Genomic DNA, 22,154 nt, shown 5'->3' with positions numbered 1-22,154 from the left:
GCATTTATGTAGATTTATATTCTATAGGAGTTATTCTTTTTCTGAAAATAGTTATAATGTAATTGAATAGACTGCACTAGTATATATGAGACTGTGGCTGAGTATATAGGACATGACACTCCAGGTGTCTAAAACAATGCCTGTAGTGTTGCACAAGAGCCCTCTTATGTGAATACTAACACTGTACGATCATGCATCCACAACACTGTGGTCATTATGTTCAATGGCCATAGCACCACAGAACTGTGTTTGCTCAGTTTTACATATTAGTGCAAGAGTGCTCTTGCACAACACCACAGATGCTGTTTTAGATGCCCTCAGCAGTGTGGGCAGTTGAGAACTGCCCATGTTACTCTGCATGGGATGTCAGCCAATAAGGTTGTGCACATGACTATTTTTTGCAGGTGGCAAGGGCGGGGGGGGGGGAGACAAGATCAAGCTTACCTTCCCCCCAGACAATTCCAGGAGATGTGTGGGATGCACTGCTCATGTACCCACATGATCCACCCTGCTCACTTACCCACTTGATTCCTCTGCTCCTAGCAGCGCAAATCTCTGTAGGCCAGGAAATTGAGTCCCAGTCTCCAGTAATGCCTAAATGCACCATGTGAGCAGCATGGTGCATTTAGGGATTCCCCCGTGAGTCAAGTGCTCGAGGCCCCAACTCTGTGTGCACTCGGGCTTCATGCAGCCAAAGCACACACATGACTCCAGCGCCGTCACAGCACCAAGATCAGCCTCAACCCCAGAGCTGCGCATGAGCAGCCAAACCCAGGCTGTGCCGCCCAAGCCTGGATTAGGCTGCTCATGAGGATAGCCTCTATATATTTATGCTAATGGTTAACTGGAGAAAACAAAAACAAAAAGAACTCAAACACATATTTTTAAGATTATCTTTATGTGCACATGATCAAATACCAAAAATGGTTTGGTTTTGTTTTTAAAAAGAATTTTTACATGACAGCTTGACTTCCACTTTCCTTTCGGAAGCTAGGGAGTCCATTTAGAATCCAATTGATGATATTTCCACAGATGTGATTTCCACATTCAATTAATTATGTATTAATCATATTTTCTGTGGAATTACAATGAAGAAAATTGCAGACAGGGACTGGTGAGTATTTACAGCTGACGAACAGTGAATGTCTAAGGGTGCTTTGGACATTATGGCAGAAGCAGTGTGAGAGGAAACACAAGTTGCTCTCTCTGGCTCTTTTCATCATCTTGTGCAAGGCTTGAAGCAGAAATTGGTATATCTCCCTTGTGGTCAGGACAACTCGCCCCAGGGAAAATGCATAAATTTCTGCTCCAGATACTATGCAGGAAGTGTGAAAAGAGGAAGCATAAGTCATTTCCATTTCTTTCCCCTTCACTTCTATGTCCCAAGCTGCCCTAACTAGTCTTGCAGAGAAAAAGTCCAAAGGATAGAAAGGAAAATTAATAAAGTAGCATGAAACCCACTAATAAAACTCTACCTCTGTGTCATTTTAAAGATATTAGGCTCTTTCATCAAATCGCCTTTGGAAACCTTTAATACATTTTCCAGAATAATTAACAAGCATGAACAAACTTAATTAGTCTGTAATAACATGAGGGACACAGATTAATAATATGAGAGACACAGATTAATGATCTGCATAGGAAATGCTGAGGAATAAATTCTTTCTTCAAAAATGAAAGTCTTAAAAGCATGAGAAAGTAAAAGCACTGCAGTATCAGACATGGGTCGTTCTAGTCCAGCATCCTGTTTCTCACAATGATCAAAAGGTAGTTTCTGGAGAGCTCAGTCCTCCCATACTGTTTCTCCCCATCACTTGGTATTCAGTGGCATAGTGCATCTAAGCCTGGAGGCCTAATAGTTTGATAGATTTGTCCCCTGTGAATATGTGTTTAGCCCTTTTGAAATCCACCTAAGCTAGTGGATTCCTTTTTACAAGCATAGCCCCTTGAACCGCCGAACCAGTTTGGTCGAATGGACAGGACTGGCTGATCGGTTCGACCAAACCAGTTCATGGATCAGCGGTTCGGTTTAAATTCTGTCAAACTGAACTGCAAATTTTGGCTCATGCATACCCCTAGTACACAACAGCCAACTTATATGATTACAGAGCCAGCATGGTGTAGTGGTTAGAGTGCTGGACTAGGACCAGGGAGACCTGAGTCCAAATCCCCATTCAGCCATGATACTTGCTGGGTGACTCTGGGCCAGTCACTTCTCTCTCAGCCTAACCTACTTCACAGGGTTGTTGTGAGGAGAAAGAAACCTAAGTATGTAGTTTCTATCTCCAAGCTGCCACAATAACCAGTGAAGGTGATGGCATTAGCATTCTCCAGCCCTCACTTCCACTACTGGCTACCAGGCCATCTTGGAAAAGCACAAGCAGCCTCCCTTCCCATCTACTCTCAGATATGATGGTGACACATTTTGAGAGTGGCTAGGAACTGACCTTGCTTCCAAGCAAGGGTTGGAGAATGTTGCTGCTGCCACCAGCTACCTAGGCAATGTGGGAAAGCCTGTACAGCCTCCTGCCTGCTCTCAGAGGCGGCACATTCTAAGAGTGGTGCCTGAGATTGGCAGACAGGGGTGGAATTATGCCAGCTTCAGCCTGCTTGGAGCCATCAACTACCCAGGGGGTGGCAGGCCCCCCCTCCCAAGATGTTCCTGGAGTGTTTGGCTCAGTTCACCTCATGTGGAAACTGCCCTTGCCAGTACCCTTAAAAACCAGAGACTTATCTGGACACTTCTGGTGAGCCCTTTGCTCTCCTCATTCATCCAAAATGCTGCAACATGCTTTCATCCCTCAGCTGTATGTCCCAAATGCAACAGCATGTGGAGTAACTCAGCATCATTGTAGTGGGGAGGTGTATAATCACCTGCTCTTAAATGATGCCTTACCTTTCATAATGCTCCAAGAAAGAACTCCTTTGATTCATGCTATTCACAAATGCCAATCTAGCAACTAGAACATGTTTGCTACTGACCCTGTAGAGAAAGGATTTCTATTTTAGGAACACTTTGTATATCATCCCTTGAGGAAGCCTTTCATTAAAGGTTTAATAGCCTTTATCTTACAAGATCAAACAAGATGTTCTTAGTACTTGCAAGAGCACTTTAAAAATACACAGAATACACAGTCAGTGATGGTTAAATTTACTTTCCTTCTACCCACAGTCATCTTTGTTGCTTAATGTAAGGTCAACAGTAACTAAAACATTGCCAGCTACACACACTTATTTCTGAATGAGATCACCATGCCAGTTTTAGATACATCACTGAAACCTAGCAGGCAACGTATCCGAGACAGTGTTTGCCCAGGTTATTTCATTATCTCAAATGAGGATTCAGATATTGGTGAGGACATTGGCAAGAATCTGAAAAGAAACCTTGGCCTAGTGAGAGATTCCAGTTCCTAAGTCATCTGTTCAGCACTGCCAACATTTTACCAGCTCCTGCTGTGCCTTGAACAGCAGTGGGATTTGAACACATCAGAGGGTGATATGGTTATGCCCATACCAGTTTAAAAAAAAAAATTACCTGGGACTTTTACACACATGGCATTGGCTTTTAGTTTGCATCCCCTCTGGAATGGAGGGTGCAAGTTCACATATCAGCTGGATTTGCCCCGAAGTCGCAGTATGCTATCAAGGACCAGTTCACACACTATTCTGCTTTCCCCCGAATTATGGCTGCGCATTCTACTTTAGCCCAAATTATGTCTGGGCTTTAAAAATCCTCTAGTTGCGGTGGCTTTTTTTTTTTTTTTAACTGAGCTTTCTGGTATGCCCCGATGCTCCTCCCATGATGTGTGAAGGAGCCATTGCCAATAATTCAGCTTTTTTCAAAACTTGCACTTTCATGGGTTTTTTTTTTTTAACTTCAAGCAGTCCTGATCAGCTTCAGAAAGAGCCTGCCAGAAGAGGAGGTGTTAAGCCTTGCCTGCCTGCCCCCAAACCCAGCCTCCCTCCATTTTCAGTCCATAAACAAACTTCAGCAGCACAAATCCTGTCACAAGTGCTCAAATTCAGGTTACAAAACTGCCCTTGGTTTCTGTTTGTTTATCAGTAAGCCTTTATTGTGTTGGAGAGGGGAAGATTCTGCTCTTTGTGTCACTTATCTCAGTGGAGAATTCCATGGGTGCAGATGCAAGGGTAAGCCAATCCTGCTCTGCATGCCTGTTTCTTGACATAAGAAATGTCTGTTACCTTTTGGAAACACTCACTCCCCTTTACCAGGTTTTACATATGTAGATGTTGTTGTAGGATGCCTGGAACCTTAACAATAGAGACTACAGGTTCAATGTAACCTGAGCCCTTTGTGTCTGAGCTAATTCCATGAGATTGCATTTTTATTCATCACAGAGAGAAGGCAACAATTTCTATTTTAAACTTCCATGGCCTCTTAAATGGCCTGGGATGGGAGGGAACATGAGGTGATGAAGGCAGTCACAAAGGCAAGCTTTATAAATTATAATAAGCAGCAAAGATTTGCGTCATATTCGGCTGGTTTGCATTAAGGATTCTGTTATTTTGACTAGTCAGTCTTGCAGAATGCTGGCTGTCAAACTAAATGATGATGATGATGATGATGATGGGAGGCGCCTCTTGCCTCCTCCTGGGATGTGATTGGTTGGAGAGAAAATCCGGAGCAAGCCTTGAGAACGCACTCAGGAAAAAAATGTGGAAAGAAACCAACCCTATGTGAATGGCCCATCTAATCATCCAAATTAAACAGCTGCAAATCTGCTGTGAAGCAGATTCGCATTTTGGATACCACGCAGCATGAAGCCATGTCTGGATAATTCCCTGCTGATTTATGCACATCAAACAGCTATTGAAGTAAGGAAGGATTGGATATTGAAGGTCTCCAGCTCTTACTTGGAATCAAGGTCAGTTCCTGGCCATTCTCAGGCTGACTATTGTTTTCTAGTCAGCTAGCAATTTTACATCTGACTGACACAGAGGGTGGGTTTGCACATTGCAGCTGCAAGTAAGTAGGCAGGAACTGGGGGTTTCTGGAGAGTGTATGTCCCTGTGCAACCTGCAAGCTGCAACCATTTCACAACATTCACCACCCAATGTCAAATCTTTCTTACAGATTTCAAGTGAATGTTGGGTGGCAGAGGGAATCTAATATTGGCAATAGGGGTGTGCAATTTGGATTTTTGGTGTTTTGATTTGGATCCAAATCAAAACACCCCGATTCATATTGGATTCGAATCTGGCCCTTCCGAATCACCCCCAATTCAATTTGGATCTGAATGAATCTGAATACGAATTGATTTGGATTTTAAAAATGGGTCCTGGGGCCAAAAGAGTTGGGTGGGGTGGTAGTGCCTAATGGGTGGAAGCTACCACCCAAATTGCAGAGGGATTGGGCAAAGGGTTGATTTTTGGTGAATTGTTGAAGTTTACGTGTCTTTAAGGTTTTCCCCATTAGTTATAATGGAGGGTGTATCGCTTCACGTCAGGGGGAAAGGGGTGGCCTAGAGCAGAGTGGGGTTGGTGGTAGTGCAAGGTAGGGGCAAGGAAGCTACCTGAATTTTTTCAAAGGATTTGAGCAGAGGGCTGATTTTTGGTGAATTGTTGAAGTTTACGCGTCTTTAAGGTTTTTCCTCATAAGGTATAATGGAGCTTTCAGCAGCCCCATAAGTGCACTTGGTGGGTGCTGGGGTGACCCAGAGTGAGTGATGGTGTAGTGCACATAGGGTGCCAACCACCCCCATGGGTTTCTAACCCATGGGGCACAGGGTTCTGTTGTTTCTTAGATGTTCTGAGTGTAGATTCTATGATAGCAAATGAGAGTGGATTCATGGTGTCTCATTGAAAATCTCATTTGCTATCATAGAATCCACACTCAGAACACCTCAGAAACAACATAACCCTGTACGCCATGGGTTAGCAACCCATGGGGGTGGTTGGCACCCTATGTGCAATACACCACCACTTGCTCTGGGCCACCCCATCACCCCCCAAGTGCAGTTATGGGGCTGCTGAAACCTCCATTACACCTTATGAGGAAAAACCTTAAAGACACGTAAATTTCAACAATTCACCAAAAATCAGCCCTTTGCCCAATCCCTCTGCAATTGGGATGGTAAACTCCAACCATTAGGCGCTATCACCCCACCCCACTCAGAAGATCCCACATTATGCCCCAAATATCCTGATCCCACATTATGCCCCAAATATGCCACAAAGACACTAAAACTTCAAATATTCACAAAAAATCAGTCCTCTGCCCAATCCCTCTGCAATTGTGGTGGTAGCCTCCACCCATTAGGCACTATCACCCCACCCCACTATTTTGCCCCTGGGACCCGAAATTTGAGTAGACGTCATATTCTTATGGGGATATGCAAAAATGGTTTCTTATAGTGAAAATTGCTGTTTTCTAACCTGTTTTCTACACCTAACACCGCCCCCGCCCCGCCACATGCATGCACTGCTGCTTGGCAAGACTCTGGCAGGGTGAGGAGCAGCTTTTCTATACATCAACGCAGCTTTACTGCATCCCCAAATGGCTGCTCTGGATGTCAAACATTGAAGCTGTTCTTACGGCCAGGGAAAATTGGGCTAAGGGAGCCAAGCCCAATTTCCCCTGGTCATCTGCTGCCACGGGAGCTGCTCAGTTCCCAGCATCAAACCGCAAAAACCACCCCTCCCCTTAAATGAGGTTTGCAAAGCGAACGCGCCGCTAACTCCATTTTGTTACCGTAATCGTGTGCCGCTGTGGCGCAGCCCCACACCATGGCAACACACGAGTAGACCCCCCACCGGGAACCTGAAACAAGCCTCCTGGCCCCAAGGGTCTCTCCAGAGTGCCCCACGCACTGTTCTCCTGGAACTTCCTGGGGTCGACTGGTCCCAAATCTCCGCTGCCCCTGCCGGCCCTGTGAGGGAGCTGGCAGTCGTGTGGGTGGCCGATCCAGCCTCCCAGGGACGACTCCCTGCACGTGTGCAGGGAGAGCGGGCTAAGTCCACTCTCCCTGAACTCCCCAAACGGCACTTCACACCAATCATGTGAAGCGCCTCATTGAGTTTCTAGTTAAGCTTGTCAAGTCGGTTTTGAAGTTGGTGTTGTTACGCATTGTTTAGAGACATAGGAACACAGGAAGCTGCCATATACTGAGTCAGACCATTGGTCTATCTAGCTCAGTATTGTCTAAACAGACTGGCAGCAGCTTTTCCACAGTTACAGATAGGAATCTTTCTCAGCCCTATCTTGGAGAAGCCAGAGAGGGAACTTGAAGACTTTTGCTCTTCCCAGAATGGCTCCATCCCCTGAGGAGAATATCTTACAGTGCTCACATGTGGTCTCCCATCCCATGAAGGGAATATTTTACAATGCTCACATGTGGTTTCCCATTCAAATGTAACCAGGGTAGACCCTGCTTAGCTAGGGAGACAGGTTGTGCTTGCTACCACAAGACCAGCTCTCCTCCGGCTTTCCAAGTGTTTCTAGCATTAATGCCAAGGCTGATTGTCGCAAGCACTCGAAGGCTGTAACCCAGATAATTTACTGTGTTTTTTTTGTGGTGTCTGTACTCCTTGTTCTGTTCCACACTTCCCTCGTGTTGATTTATCACATTGCAGCACTCATCCAGCCTCCAGGCCCTAGGCTGTTCCCACTCATTGGATATTGCCATTGGCCTCCTTGAATAAGAGCAGGGTTGTCTCAGTATCAAGATCCCTTGTCTGGTGCACATCTCCTTGCTGTTTCTCCTGGCTCCATGGTGTGATCTCTGGACTGTTTATGACTGCTGCTAACCTGCTTAATCCTTCTGCCATCTGACTGCTGATGAGGCTTGACCTTTGGTGTATCTTTGCCTCCCGGCTTCTGTCTCAACCCTCTGATTTGATGGATACTCGTCTTTGACCCTTGGCTTGTTCCTGACTCTCAACTCCTCTGGCTCATAACCATCTGGCTTGTAACAATCTACTTGGCTTGACTTTTCGCATATTCTTGGCTCTCAAAATCCCAGCACAGGACTGGCTCCCCCTGCAACTTCTCCATCTGAATCGGATGCAAATCTCTGTGCAGTCATGATATATCCTGGGGCATCTTTCAGCTTCAGAGTTTGCTCAATATTTTCAAATTCCCAAGAATTGCCCAGTCCTTGTGGAGGGAATTGATGGCTCACCATTGCCTTCTGGACTATTGACTACATAGACTCTCCCTTTGGTCCTGTTACCCCACAGGGCCACCGAGGAAAGCACAATTTTGATCTTGTTCATATCTCTCACTTTCACATTCTTCTGGGAATTACTTGGCTCTCCACTGATGACCCTGCAATTTTGTGGACTCAACACTCAGTCTAATACAATTCCTCACACTGCTTGACAACCTGCCTGCTACCCCTCACCACAGACGACAGAACTACCACCAATGAAGTGGCCAACTTGGAAGAAGTCTGCCCAAATTCAACCATCATGGGAACTACTTCAGCTTTATCAGAGAAGCCGATGTGTTGGTGTTACCTACCAAATATTAGGACTTTGCTGATGTGTTCAAGAAAAAAAGGCCCAATCCCTAACTCTGCATCATCCCTACAATTGCCACAAAAATTGCCCCTGAACCCATTTACATTCAGTCCAGACTGATCTGGTCCAATGCCTGAATCAAGCAATGACCTATTGTGGGGCACAAGCCAACTGGCAACCTTGGCACCATTAATTTTCTGTGGGTGACAAGGTCTCGGTTTCTATGGAACACACCAGAACAGAATGGCTCTCTACAAAACTGGACCATCACTACGAAGACTCATTTATCATCTTCCAGCAGATAAATCCAGTCACCTTCAAACTAGGACTCTCTGATACCATGAAGGCACATTTGAGCCTCATGCTTTATGATGAATAAAAATTAAACTGAATGGTTCTGACTTAGTTTGATTTCCCATTAATTCCAAAATGAATGCACATCAATAGCTAGCAATGGTGTGTATGATGTGTACTGACCATACTACTAAGGAAAGGAATTCATATTATTGATAGCTTTTAGAAATTAGTGAACCTAAGCCAATATTTGTCTTTAAAGAATTTGGAATATATGTTAATGAGATATTGTGGCAGTTATTCTGGATTTCTGTACCTTTATATTGGTTAGTGCTATAAAATTCATATTGCCCCGTAATCATCTTTCTTTTTAATCAATACTTTAAAAAGATATTTACTTGACTAGGAGGCTGTCTGTAACAAAGGTTGAGAGCCACTTACAGATGAAGCACATGAGATCTTATCACAGCAGTCATCTTGTTACCACAGTAACGAAAATGAACAGGCTAAGGAAGCCTCCCCAGCAGCTGAATAGGAAAGCAAAAGCAAAACACAGATAAATTGCTGGAACAATTAGAAAAAAGAAAAGAACATTGTCAACCTTTAATCAACTGTTCTTATGTGGGGGGGACTGAGGCAGTTAAAGTTATTTCCATATGGCCTTGAAGTTTCCAGGATTGTAACATTTCTGCACAGGCTATTAAAATAATAGCAGTGCAGTGTTCATAAGATACAAACATCTCCCTTCAAGGGCATATACAGGAATGGGGCAAATAGCACTCCTATTATAATAGGAAACTGAATGAGATAGACTTCCTATAACTTGGAAGTCTAACTAGGCAAACAGTGGATTATTTTTCAGTGGACCCACTACTTGTGTATTTAATATTTATTTATTTGTTTGCTGCATTTTTATACCGCCTTTTTGCCCTGACCAAGGCACCCAAAGTGGTTTACAGTATTTAAAATAAACAAATTACGTAAGATTTACAAAGCATCGTTGCCTCTGCTGTTGCTGGTCTTTTCAGGAGCAAAGGAGACAAGCTCCCTGGCCTGGGCACCTCCATTCTTGACTTCCTCTCAGGTCACACAGATCTTTCAGTACTCCTGGGAAAGGGGAGAGGGTACTGGCCCAACAGTTCTCACGGGCCAGTGCTGCTCTCTATGGGAGCTGTTGTTATGCTCTCCGCTGGCCTATGTGCCTCCTACTTCTATTCTGCAGTTATTATCGTTGCTCACTCTTAGTGCTCCAATGATCAATCTCTTTCCCCACCTCTTTTCTCATATATACTTGTCTGCATATTAAGATCCTTGTAAGACATCCTTTTCCAAGTGTCCCCACCCCCCACCCCACCCCAGAATTTAGTAGGGGGCAACTAGCAAGAAGACTTTCTTGGCTCTGGTATCTGATTTTGGAATGCTCTTTTCAAGGAGGCTTACCTGGCACCATGGTTGTCAGCAGGTATTTTTCCAGGGGAGGGTAAAGCATATACTTATAAGTATATACATACATAAAATATGTCAACTACTCCACATTAATCTGTCAGTGAATCTGGGATGGGCAATTGCCCCATTGCAGACACTCATCCAAACACAGATTCTTGGGTCCTTTTGGCACCAAGCAAATACTGTGGTGCTTTGGTGTTTTTTTTAAATCTCCTTTTAAAACACCAGCTGAATTTTTTTTAAAAACAACAACCAGTCACTGTTGATACTACTTGGCTTTTAGTTTGTTGCTTTAGTGTTGCTCTAGCCCCAGAATTAGCCACATGGAATTGGAAGAAAGTGGGAAACACTTGATAGGTCTGTAATGCAATATTCAAAATAACAGATTGGCAGGTAGAGAAGCAGCTTTTATTATTTTGTTGAACCATTTAAACTAGATTAATGAGGAGTTGTCCCTGGACAAACACACACTGAATACTGCATTGTAGGCCTGCTGTCCAGAACACTGTTTTAAGAAATCAGTTGACACAGCATTTGTGGGGAGCCACTTTGGGGGATAACAAGGGTGAGTGCCAGTCTGCCTGGCCCTGGATTCTTCGTGGGGGTGATAGTGGTGGGTATTTTCTGTTTTAAATCCTGGGTGAGTTTAGTTTTAATGTGACTGGGTTTGTCTGGAGATGGGGAGATAGGGAGAGTATTTGCAGATTATGGGGCAGCTATTCCGGTGGGGGTGTGGAACAGAAGAAATAATGTTGGCAGGTCAGCAGGGGCGTAGCAAGGTTGGAGTGGGCCCAGAGACAAGATTTTAAAATGTCCCCCCCCACTGAAGCTCAGCTCATGAAGTAAAGAAATCTTAAATGAGGCTGAATAGTGGTAACAAAAAGCATAGTAAAATTTATATATATATATATCTCCTGTGTGCCACAATAGAACTTCATCCTAAATTATTTTTTTAAAGGTTTTGTAAATTGTGGACGATGCAAGTCATTTAATGGTACTAGAGAAAGACACGCTGTTCTGGTAGCTCCAGGTCTTAACACTCACATCCATTTCAGAGGATGAATACAACTGAAGGAAGCCCAGGTGGGTGTATGGCTGGGGGAGTCAGTCATGTGACTTGCCTCTGAGGGGCCCCCCAAGGCAGTGGGCCCCCAGACAACTGTCTCCCCTTGCCCTATTATAGTTATGCCCCTGCAGGTCAGCAGGCTGTTGCAAGGGAAGGGAATTCAGAAACTTAATCACTGTTTCCCCTTCTGGCTGTCCTGCCAGCTCTTTGACTTGCAGAGCAGAACCACCCACAGAGCCTTTGCAATGTGAGGTCTGTCCAGAATAAACCTGAAGTCATCCATGATCTGATTCTGAAGGGGCTGACCTGGTATGTATCACAGAGACTTGGTTGAGGCAGGCAGGTGGCCCGGTCTGATCCCAGCTTCTCCCTCCAGGGTACTCTGTTGTGGATCAGGTGAGGGGATGTGGGTGAGGAGGCTATGCTCTATAAGAACAACATCTCCCTTGCCAGGATCCCGGTCAGAGCATCTGACCATACTGCATGTGTGTAAGGTTTGGGAACCAGAGATAGACTGGGACTTCTGTTGGTGTACTGATCGCCCTGCTGCCCAACAGAGTCCCTAACTGAGCTGATGAATTTGACCTCAGGCCTGACATTGGAGTCTCCCAGGCTTGTGGTGGTGGTGGACTTCAATCTTTACTTTGGGACCAGTTTGTCCAGGGCAGCTCAGGAGTTCATAGCAGCCATGATGTCTATGGGTCTATCCCAAGTGGTCTTGGGACCAAGGCACATTGCTGGTCACATGCTTGAGCTGGTCTTTCACTCTGATTAGGGTAGTGTTCCATGGGTGGGGACACCTGTGATTTCTCCATTGTCATGGAAGTTGGACTCATGATCATGTCTCACCTCCTCAGGGGCAAGGGGCCCATTAGGATGGTCCACCCAAGAGATTATTGATTGATTGATTGATTGATTGATTTGATTTGATTTCTATACCGCCCTTCCAAAAATGGCTCAGGGTGGTTTACACAGAGAAATAATAACTAAATAAGATGGATCCCTGTCCCCAAAGGGCTCACAATCTAAAAAGAAACATAAGTTCTTGGATCCAATAGGATTCCAATAAGCCTTGGAGGGATTTAGTGTTTGCTTTGACACTTTTGATGCCCTAGTGGAAAATTGGAACAGCCAACTCACCAGGGCAGTGGACAAAATCACTCCTAAGTGTCCTCTCTGACCCACTTTGAAACTGGCCGCTTGGTATATGGAAGAACTACAGGGGCTGAAGCAGGGAGATAGATGACTAGAGCGCAAGTGGACTCAAATCTGACAGATTATTACGTAGAGTGCATTTGAAGATCTATACTCAGACATTACATGTGACAAAGAAGTGATTCTTTTCTGCCCGTATCGCGTCTGCAAGTTCACATCTGGCAGAGTTGTTCAGGGTTGTGAAGGGGCTAGTGAAACCCCTTCCTCCTCAAATCAGTACTTGGAACCAACAATAACTCACTGCAACATTTTTAATGAGTTTTTTGTGGACAAAATCTCTCATATTTGGGCTGACTTAGATTCAAACTCCACAGTTATTACAGTTGAGGTGTCCAGCAGCTGCTCTTATATGGTGACCCTAGATCAGTTTCAGTTTGTGACTCCTGAGGATGTGGACAAGTTGCTTGGAATGGTGCAGCCTACCTCTTGCCCTCTTGATCCTTGCCCAACTTGGCTTATATTATCCGGTTGGAAAGCAATTGTAGAGGGCCTGATAGAGAGGGAGGGCAGGATGGATGAACAAATATGTTCACCTCAACATATATGTTGCTTCAAAGAGGCAATCTTTAGACCGCTTCTGAAGAAGCCTTCCTTAGATCCCTCAGAGTTAAGCAACTACAGGCCTGTCTCCAACTTTCTGTGGCTGGGCAAGGTGATTTAGAGGGTGGTGGCCTCTTAGCTCCAGGCCGTCTTGGAAGAAACTGATTACCTAGACCAATTTCAAACTGGCTTTTGGGCGGGCTATGGGGTGGAGACTGCCTTGGTCGGCCTGATGGATGATCTCCAATTGAGAACTGACAAAGGGGGTGTGACTCTGTTGGTCCTTTTGGATCTCTCAGCAGCCTTCGATACCATTGACCATAGTATCCTTCTGGAACGTCTGAGGGGATTGGGAGTGGGAGGCACTGCCTTGCAGTGGTTCCACTCCTACCTCATGGACAGATTCCAGATGGTGTCCCTTGGAGACTGTTGTTCTTCAAAATCTGAACTTTCATAAGGTGTTCCTCAGGGCTCCATATTGTCTCCCATGTTGTTTAACATCTACATGAAACTGCTGGGAGAGATAATAAGAAGATTTGCTGCAGGGTGTTATCAGTATGCTGATGACACCCAAATCTATTTCTCTATGTCAACCTCATCGAGAGAAGGCATAATCTCCCAAAATGCCTGCCTGGAGGCACTGATGGGCTGGATGAGGGATAACAAACTGAGGCTGAATCCAGATAAGACGGAGGTACTTATTGTGCAGGGTCAGAACTCAGGAGACAATTTTGATATGCCAGTTCTGAGTGGGGGCACATTCCCCCAGATGGAACAGGTACACAATCTGGGGGTGCTTCGGGACACAAAACTCTCCCTTGTGTCCCAGGTTGAGGCAGTGGCCAAAGGTGTTTTCTTTCAGCTTCGGCTGATATGCCAACTGCGTTAGTTTCTTGAGATTAACGACCTCAGAATGGTGGTGCATTTGATGTTAATCTCCAGACTGGACTTCTGCAATGCGCTGTATGTGGGGCTGCCTTTGTATATAATCCAGAAACTGCAGTTGGTACAGAATGCAGCAGCCAGGTTGGTCTCTGGGTCATCTTGGAGAGACCATATTACTCCTGTGTTGAAAGACCTACACTGGCTCTTTCAACACGTGAAAGTTTCCAGGCAAAATACAAGGTAGGAACATATGAAGCTGCCATATACTGAGTCAGACCATTGGTCTATCTAGCTCAGTATTGTCTACACAGACTGGCAGCAGCTTCTCCAAGGTTGCAGGCAGGAATCTCTCTCAGCCCTATCTTGGAGATGCCAGGGAGGGAACTTGGAACCTTCTGCTCTTCCCAGAGCGGCTCCATCCCCTAAGGGGAATATCTTACAGTGCTCATATTTCTAGTCTCCCTTTCATATGCAACCAGGGTGGACCCTGCTTAGCTAAGGGGACATGCTTGCTACCACAAGACCAGCTTCCCAATCTTGTCCGGTGCTGGTAATTACTTATAAAGCCCTAAACAGCTTAGGCCCTGGGTATTTAAGAGAACATCTTCTTCACCATGAGCCTCATCACCCATTAAGATCGTCTGGAGAGGTTCGTCTGCAGTTGCCACCAGCTCGTCTGGCAGCTACGCGGGGACCGGCTTCCCCCATTGCTGCCCCTGCTTTGGAATGCACTCTCTGTTGAGATAAGAGCCTCCCCATCTCTAGCAACTTTTTAAAAGGCACTGAAGACATATTTGTTCACCCTGGCTTTTAATTAGATTTATAGTTTTAATACTTTTAATGTTGGGTTTAAAATGATTTTAATGTTTTAATGTTTATATGATTTTATTTTTAAACCACCCAGAGATACAAGTTTTGGGTGGTATAGAAATATGATAGATAGATAGATAGATAGATAGATAGATAGATAGATAGATAGATAGAATGTTTAGTATGTTTGTGAATGCATAGGGGGAATTCTTCCAGTATATTTACGAGCAGCCCTACCAGGGCTTGCACTGCCCTACTGGGATAGGGCTGCTCATGTGAAGCACCGGGATCAGGGCTGATCCCGGTGCTGCCCTGCCTGGTAGCCCCACTGGCTAGCCCAAGGTTCCTCTGAGGCTTTTACCCAGGCAGAAGGGTACAAGCGTGCCCTTCTCACTGGGTACCCGGTTGTGTGTTTTCTTGGGTTGCCTAGTTACAGAGCCTCTGACACAGCTGACACAGAGCTGGGCAGCTAGAGCAAAATGCAGAAAGATGCAGAAAGAATACCAAAATAGTGCAAGTAAAGAGAGAAGTTAGGAAGAGAGTAAAGTCTCTTTCATTACTTTGCAGGTACAATTTTCTATTCAACTCTCGCCCACCCAGAGTACTGCTCATCAGCAACTAGCCACTATGTTCTGAAGTGCCCATATGAACAGGTCCTTATTTTATCTGAAGGGTATTATTGGTCATTGGTCCACCTAGTTCAGTATTAGCAGCAACTCTCCAAGGATTCAGACAGGATTCTTTCCCAGCCCTACCAAAAGATGCCAGGGACTGAACCAGGGAACCTCTGCATAGAAAGCAGATGCTCTGTCATTAAGCTACAATACCATCCTCATGGGATGAAACTGAGAAGGCCATAAGAAGTAGACTAACTCTGATATATTTAGTACATCATTGCTTTTTAATTTTGCCAACAAAATCAATCCCAAACAAGAAGCCCTCTGCAATTAAGGATCTTGAAAAGAAAGCTTGAAGCAAAGACAAACTGCATAGGCATCACTTTCTGAAAATTAGCAAAGACTTAATGAACAAGAAGGGAAAGGGTAAATGCGAGTTAAAGTCTGATCTCTGCATGTGAATTCTGCAGCATCTCATGAGCCCCAGAGAAAGACAACACTCTGTTTTTTGAAGACGTTAGATCATATTGTGCACAACTCAGCAGAAAATTCCGGAAATTGTTATGCATTAAAAAAAGAACATGGCTCTGATTATTTCCGAATAAAAAGCCCTTGGAGTTGCATCTATCCTCACAGAGTTCAAACAGAATGTGAAAAAGAAGAGGGGAAACAAGGGATTATTTATCATTTGGGAAATGCTGCAATACATTGAGGTCATGTACACAACCTCTCTGGGGAGTCAGGAGCCTGCCTCCCCACACACCATCACCCTCCCCAGTTTGCTCTACTGCTCGCCGCAGCACACGAGCGCCACCAGTGCTGCTGCGAGCCACAGATCAGGGAGCCGGAGGAGGAAGTCTCTTCTCTCTGAGAAGAGCTCTACCATTGACTCCACTACGACTGCTAAAGAGGCTCTGAAAACCCACCAAGCAACCACCAAGTAGCAGTCCTGGAACCTCTGCAGAAAAGTAGTCTTGTAACCTCTGCAGAAAAATTATCATCCCACTGTAACCACCCCTAACCACCTCAGTTTTGCATGCCCCCTGAATTCCTCCCATGCCCTCCATTGTAGACGGAACATTTTCCAGTGAGAACTCTCAGTGCAGAAGACGTGAAGAAGAGCTTCACTGCTGCTTCTGTTGCCAAAGAGATGACCAGCTGGCTAAGTTAATTAATTAAAAGGGGAAAATGCAACCACTGCCACCAGCCAGAGATAAGCCACCCCTGAAACCTTTGCAGAAATTCTTCATACCTTGCCACTTATGAAACAGGCTTCCTCTGTGCTATATTTTCAAAAGCTTTGCAGAAATGAAACTTCCTCAGTGAGATTATGCAGTTATTTCAAATATTCAAATTCCTTTTTTGTGATTTAGTCCAGGTGCCACCTGTTTAAAAGGAGCTTCCAATCCCATAATTCATCAGTTTCCAAAAATACACAGACATTAGCTAGAATGCTTCCATAAAGCTTGAGTATGAAATATTTGTTTGCTTTACTGATGCTATTAGCAGCTTTTTTTTAAACAAAGATCTCCTGACATTGATTCACATGCAAATTAGTGCCATGAAGGAAAACTTACCACACACTGAAAGATATTACATTTGTTATAGAACACTGTACACATCTTACTGGAATGATTCAAGGTTAATACTTTAACTAAAGAGGAAGCTGCCATCTTGATAATTTTATTCAAATTAGGCCTTAAGGAATTAGCTATTTCACTAATTGAAAGCGTTAGGAATTAAAATGCTTTAAAGAGGTTTCCTTTTTAGCAAAAAAAATTGGGTGGGAGGGTTTTATTCACCACTGGTACCACTTACCAGATGAAACAACCGAACATTTTTCTTTTTAAAATACCTGCATGTTGATGTTACCATACAATGTTTAAAACATTACGGACTAGGTCTCTTGTGAGACTAAATCTTTAATAGTGCCAATGAATCGTAATCATTGAAATCGTAATAGTTTGTTCAATGTAAACCTCTTCTGAGGTTAAAATCTGCCCTGTAATGACAATGTGTTCCCACTTCATCTGGAAGCAGAAAATTTGCTGGATGTTAAATAAAAGATGTAGATGTCAGATAGCCTGTTCGTATAACTATTTATATTAAACAAAATAAATACATAGAAAAGCTGTTTTATTAATGCAAGTAAAGACCTCCCCACTCCCTCAGCACTCTCAAAGATCATGTGGACGACCTCTATATCTATTGTTTTATGTGAATGAATACACACACACACTTCTCCCTACCTACAGGTTTGACAGTACCACTGAAAGTACCATGATGGGTATCATTGTGGAAAGATTGAAGACATTATTTTTCACATTGAATATGTCTTTTTAATAAAGCTATCTAAGTTCCTTCAGTAGTTAGGAAAAAATTTAAAATATTCCAATGAGCAAAACAGAGAATAGGAAGAGAAGGAAGAGAAAACATACAGTGGGTAATGTAAAAAAGGCAGCACCTGGAAGTTTGAATCACTACAGATCCCTACAATAATAATTAGCAGTTGTGCCCCATGGGCTTAATATTGGTCTTCTGATTTGAAACACCTGTGGATGTTTTGCATCCAGGGGGTGGAAGAGAGCTGATCTGCCATGCTCACCTCCTCCACAAGTGATCCTTCAATAAAACTAGTTGCTCACCAGTATCCAATACATGGGAACAGATCCCCAACAGGTGCACTGTTGAATAGGTCAACCAAGTGTCATCTATTGTTTCTAAACACCATATATGTTCTACACAACTCTGATTTTACACCCTTATTGTGTAATCATGTGACCATATTTGATGTAAACTGTTGTTTAAATAAGGTTGAGGTTTGGGAAATTGGTCAGTTGGAACTCCATTATTATTGGAACTCCATTATAACACAACAAACTAAAATGTAGGAATTCTTGGGTCGATTTCTGTGAGCATTTAAGTAATGGGAAGTTTGCCAATCCGGGCAGGTGATTTGTTTTGATAGCTCTTGGTTTTGGAAGCAGAATATTTGTGGTTTTATTTTATTCATTTCATTTTAAATACATAAATATTTTATTTATTACCCTACCCTTCAACCGACATAGCTTTCAAAGCAGGTTACTAAAAATCAATTTTAAAAGCAAATCATTAAAACAGGCTTCCCCAAACTGCGGCCCTCCAGATGTTGCTGAACTACAACTCCCAGCATCCCGAGCCACAATTTATTGTGGCTGGGTATGCTGGGAGTTGTAGTTCAGCAACATCTGGAGGGCCGCAGTTTGGGGACACCTGCATTAAAACAATATAAGGAGGGGACTTTTCTGGGTGTGTGTGTGTGTGTGTGCCTTGATGGTTTCTTTTTATCCTCCTCCTACTCATAGGCAGTTTGTAGTTCTAATGGTTCTGTGAAGGGAGGAGGGCCAAGTCCCAGCAGCAGGCAATGGTGAAAATTTGCCTTGCTGGCTTTTCCTCCTCCTCTTCCTCACAGGGCACTTGGTGATTCTCTTGGCCACTGTGAGGGGAAAGAGGGCCTGGTCCCAGCTGGAGACACAGCAGCAAGTGGAAATGGTGATATTTTCTTGTCACTCAAGGAAGAGAGGTGGAGAATTTATCCTAAGTTTAATATCCTAAGCTTATCCATTTCCTAAGTTTAATATTTATCCTTTCCTTCTCCAATGCTTTTAAACATCTACATGAAACCGCTGGGAGAGATCAAAAGGAGATTTGATGCATGGTGTTATCAGTATGCTGATGACACCCAAATCTATTTCTCCATGTCAGCATCATCAGGAGAAGGCATAAGCTCCCTCAATGCCTGCCTAGAGGCAATGATGGGCTGTTTGAGGGATAACAAACCAAGACTGAATAAAATGGAGGTGCTTATTGTGCAGGGTTGTAACTCAGGAGACAATTTTGCTCTGCCGTTTCTGGATGGGGTCACACTTCCCCAGAAGGAACAGGTATGTAGTCTGGGGATGCTCCTGGATCCAAACCTCTCCTTGGTGTTCCAGGTTGAGGCAGTGGCTAGAGGTATTTTCTGTCAGCTTCAGATAATACACCAACTGCATCCATTTCTTGAGATAAACAATCTCAGAGCAGTGATACATATGCTGATAACCTCCAGACTTGACTACCACAATGTGCTCTATGTGGGGCTGCTTTTGTACGTAGGTGGGATACTGCAGTTGGTACAGAATGCAGCAGCCAAGTTGGTCTCTGGGTCATCTCAGAGAGACCATATCACTCCTGTAGTAAAAGAGCTACACTGGCTACTGATAAGATTCCAAGCAAAATAAAAGGTGCTGATTATAACCTATAAAGCCCTAAACAGCTTAAGCCCTGGGTATTGAAGAGAACATCTTCTTCACCATGACCCCACCACCCACTGAGATCATCCAGAGAGGTTCGTCTGCAGTTCATTCATTCATTCGATTTCTATACTGCCCTTCCAAAAATGGCTCAGGGCGGTTTACACAGAGAAATAACAAATAAATAAGATGGATCCCTGTCCCCAAAGGGCTCACAATCTAAAAAGAAACATAAGATAGACACCAGCAACAGTCACTGGAAGTACTGTGCTGGGGGTGGATAGGGCCAGTTACTGCAGTTGCCACCAGCTCATTAGGGATGTGCAAACCAGTTTGAATTTGTACCAGTTCGAATTCAAACCAGTCTGGTTCGATGGTTTAAATTCAAACTGAACCAGCCATCAGGTTCGAGCTGCAGGTTCAAATTCGAACCAAACTGGGGGGGGGGTTCTGATTCGAACCAATTTGAACTGGTCTGAACCTCCACAAGTGGTTGGGGTAGTAGCTGGCACCCATGGGTGCCTACCACCCAACCCCCAAAGCAATTGGACACTCATGATTTTTTAATGAATTTGGGGGGGGAGGGGATTTTTTTCCTCATAGGGCATAATGGGACTTGAACCAGACCATTATTCCCTATTGTGGAGCACCCATGGGTGCCAACTACCACCCAAACCCCAAAGCAATCAGACACTCCTATGATTTTTATGAATATTTGAAATATTTTTAATTATTTTTCTCATAGGGTATAATGGGTCTTGAATCAGCCCATTATCCCCTATTGTGGAGCACCTAGGTGCACAAAAAAAGCATCCAGGGGTGCCTACCACCGATCAAACCCCAAGGTAACTGGACACTCCTCCGATTATTGATGGATTTTTAAAGTATTTTTGAATTCCTCATAGGGAGTAATGAGGATTCCAGCAAATGTACAGCTTCACGTCGGGGAGAAGCCTAGAGTGGAGTGTGGTGGGTGGTAGTTCCCAAGGGGGGCAAGGAAGCTACCAGAATTATTTGAAAGGAATTGGGCAAAGGCTGATTTTTAAGTGATTTTTGAAGTTTACGCTTTTTAAAGGTTTTTCTCCATAGAGAAGAATTGAGGTTTCAGCAAATGTATAGCTTCATGGTTTCAGCAAATGTATAGTCCGATTGCCTTGGGGTTTGGTGGGTGATAGGCACCCCTGGGTGCCTACCACCCACCCCACTTTTGTGCCTGTAGGTGCTCCACAATAGGGGATAATGGGCTGGTTCAAGGCCTATTATACGCTATGAGAAAAATAATTAAAAATATTTCAAATATTCATAAAAAATCATAGGAGTGTCTGACTGCTTTGGGGTTTGGGTGGTAGTCCCAAGAAGGAACTCTCTTTTTGGCCCATCAACCAACTAAGTACCACTGCTGTTCCCACTCTTGAAACGGAAGACAGCAGCCGACAACCACCTTGCTCCTCTGCTACACACAAGGCTGAGGACAGACACACCAGTGGCGCTTCTCTGGCTGACAGGCTGGAAGAGAATTCCCTCTCAGGAGACAAGCTCTCATAAGAGGGAACTCTCTTACAGCCTATTGGCCAAAGAAACACTGATTGTACCTGCCTGCTTTCAGCCGTCTCCCATGTTACGAGGCTGAACAGAAAAATAGACAAGTTCTCGTGAGAAGAAACACAACCCAACTCTCATTGCCCCTGACTGTCCCCATACCTCAGAGATGTTGGTAAGGCCCCTACCTCCTGGAAGCTCCCTCCTAATTCCCATCCCCCTTTTGAATTGTTTGGGACTCACCAGGGTGTCCCAGCCCATAGTATGGAAATCTCTGGCATATTCAGCACATGATTCAAGCCAAATAAATGTAATTCTATTCTGATATTACATCCTTTTGGGGAAGAAAAATGCAAATAGTTTTGGAAACAGATTGAATTGTATCCTTGCATTCTCGGCCCTCTTCCCTTGGGAGATGAACTGCTAAGTGAAATACAGTTAATGAATTGCAAAATAGGAACTATGTTATAATCTGACATTATTTGAACCTGTTTGTTACATAATGTACTGCTTTAAAAAGAATAACGTATTCTATTAAAAATCTGTGATTTTCTTTTGCTGTTTTAGGGAAGCAATGTTATGGAGGATCAGGATCTGTTGGAAATTGGAATACTTAATTCTGGACACAGACAAAGAATTCTACAGGCAATCCAGCTCCTTCCAAAGGTACCTAGTGGTTGGGGTTTTTTTTACTATCTAGATTCCAAAATTATTTAAAAAGAGGCTTTCAGTTTTAAAAATAAAACATTCTTAAGTAGAATGGTGTCCTCCTTTTACCTTTTTGTAAAATTTTACACATGTAAAAGATGTCCCTTTTACATTTGCAGTATATGATTCTTACTAGTACCTTTCCTATCAACATTCCATGTATTGGAGAAACAGGAGCAAAATACAGAACTCTCGGTATACTTTGATAAACAGCCATAATAATGATCCCCCCCCCTGCTGTTTTCAGTATTTTCATATACAATTTTTTTCAAAGATTCAGTT

General features: G+C 43.9%; 1 protein-coding gene across 14 annotated transcripts in view; it reads left to right on the top strand.

Annotated features, from left to right (window-relative positions):
- ANKS1B (ankyrin repeat and sterile alpha motif domain containing 1B) overlaps positions 1–22,154 on the top strand; it is a 595,071-nt gene that overhangs the window by 318,100 nt on the left and 254,817 nt on the right. For all 14 annotated transcript variants that reach the window (XR_008307633.1, XM_053251588.1, XM_053251587.1 and 11 more), the window contains one exon: positions 21,732–21,830. Coding sequence is in view for 13 of the 14 variants with exons in the window: in XM_053251588.1 (XP_053107563.1) it covers positions 21,732–21,830 (99 nt within the window). In the remaining variant the exon portion in view is untranslated. The remainder of the gene's footprint in view (positions 1–21,731; positions 21,831–22,154) is intronic.

The sequence above is a fragment of the Hemicordylus capensis genome, chromosome 5 (genome assembly GCF_027244095.1).
Source record: "Hemicordylus capensis ecotype Gifberg chromosome 5, rHemCap1.1.pri, whole genome shotgun sequence".
NCBI classification, from domain to species: domain Eukaryota; kingdom Metazoa; phylum Chordata; class Lepidosauria; order Squamata; family Cordylidae; genus Hemicordylus; species Hemicordylus capensis.
The sequence above is the reverse complement of the archived record's forward strand: the minus strand, read 5'-3'. Positions and strand labels throughout refer to the sequence as shown.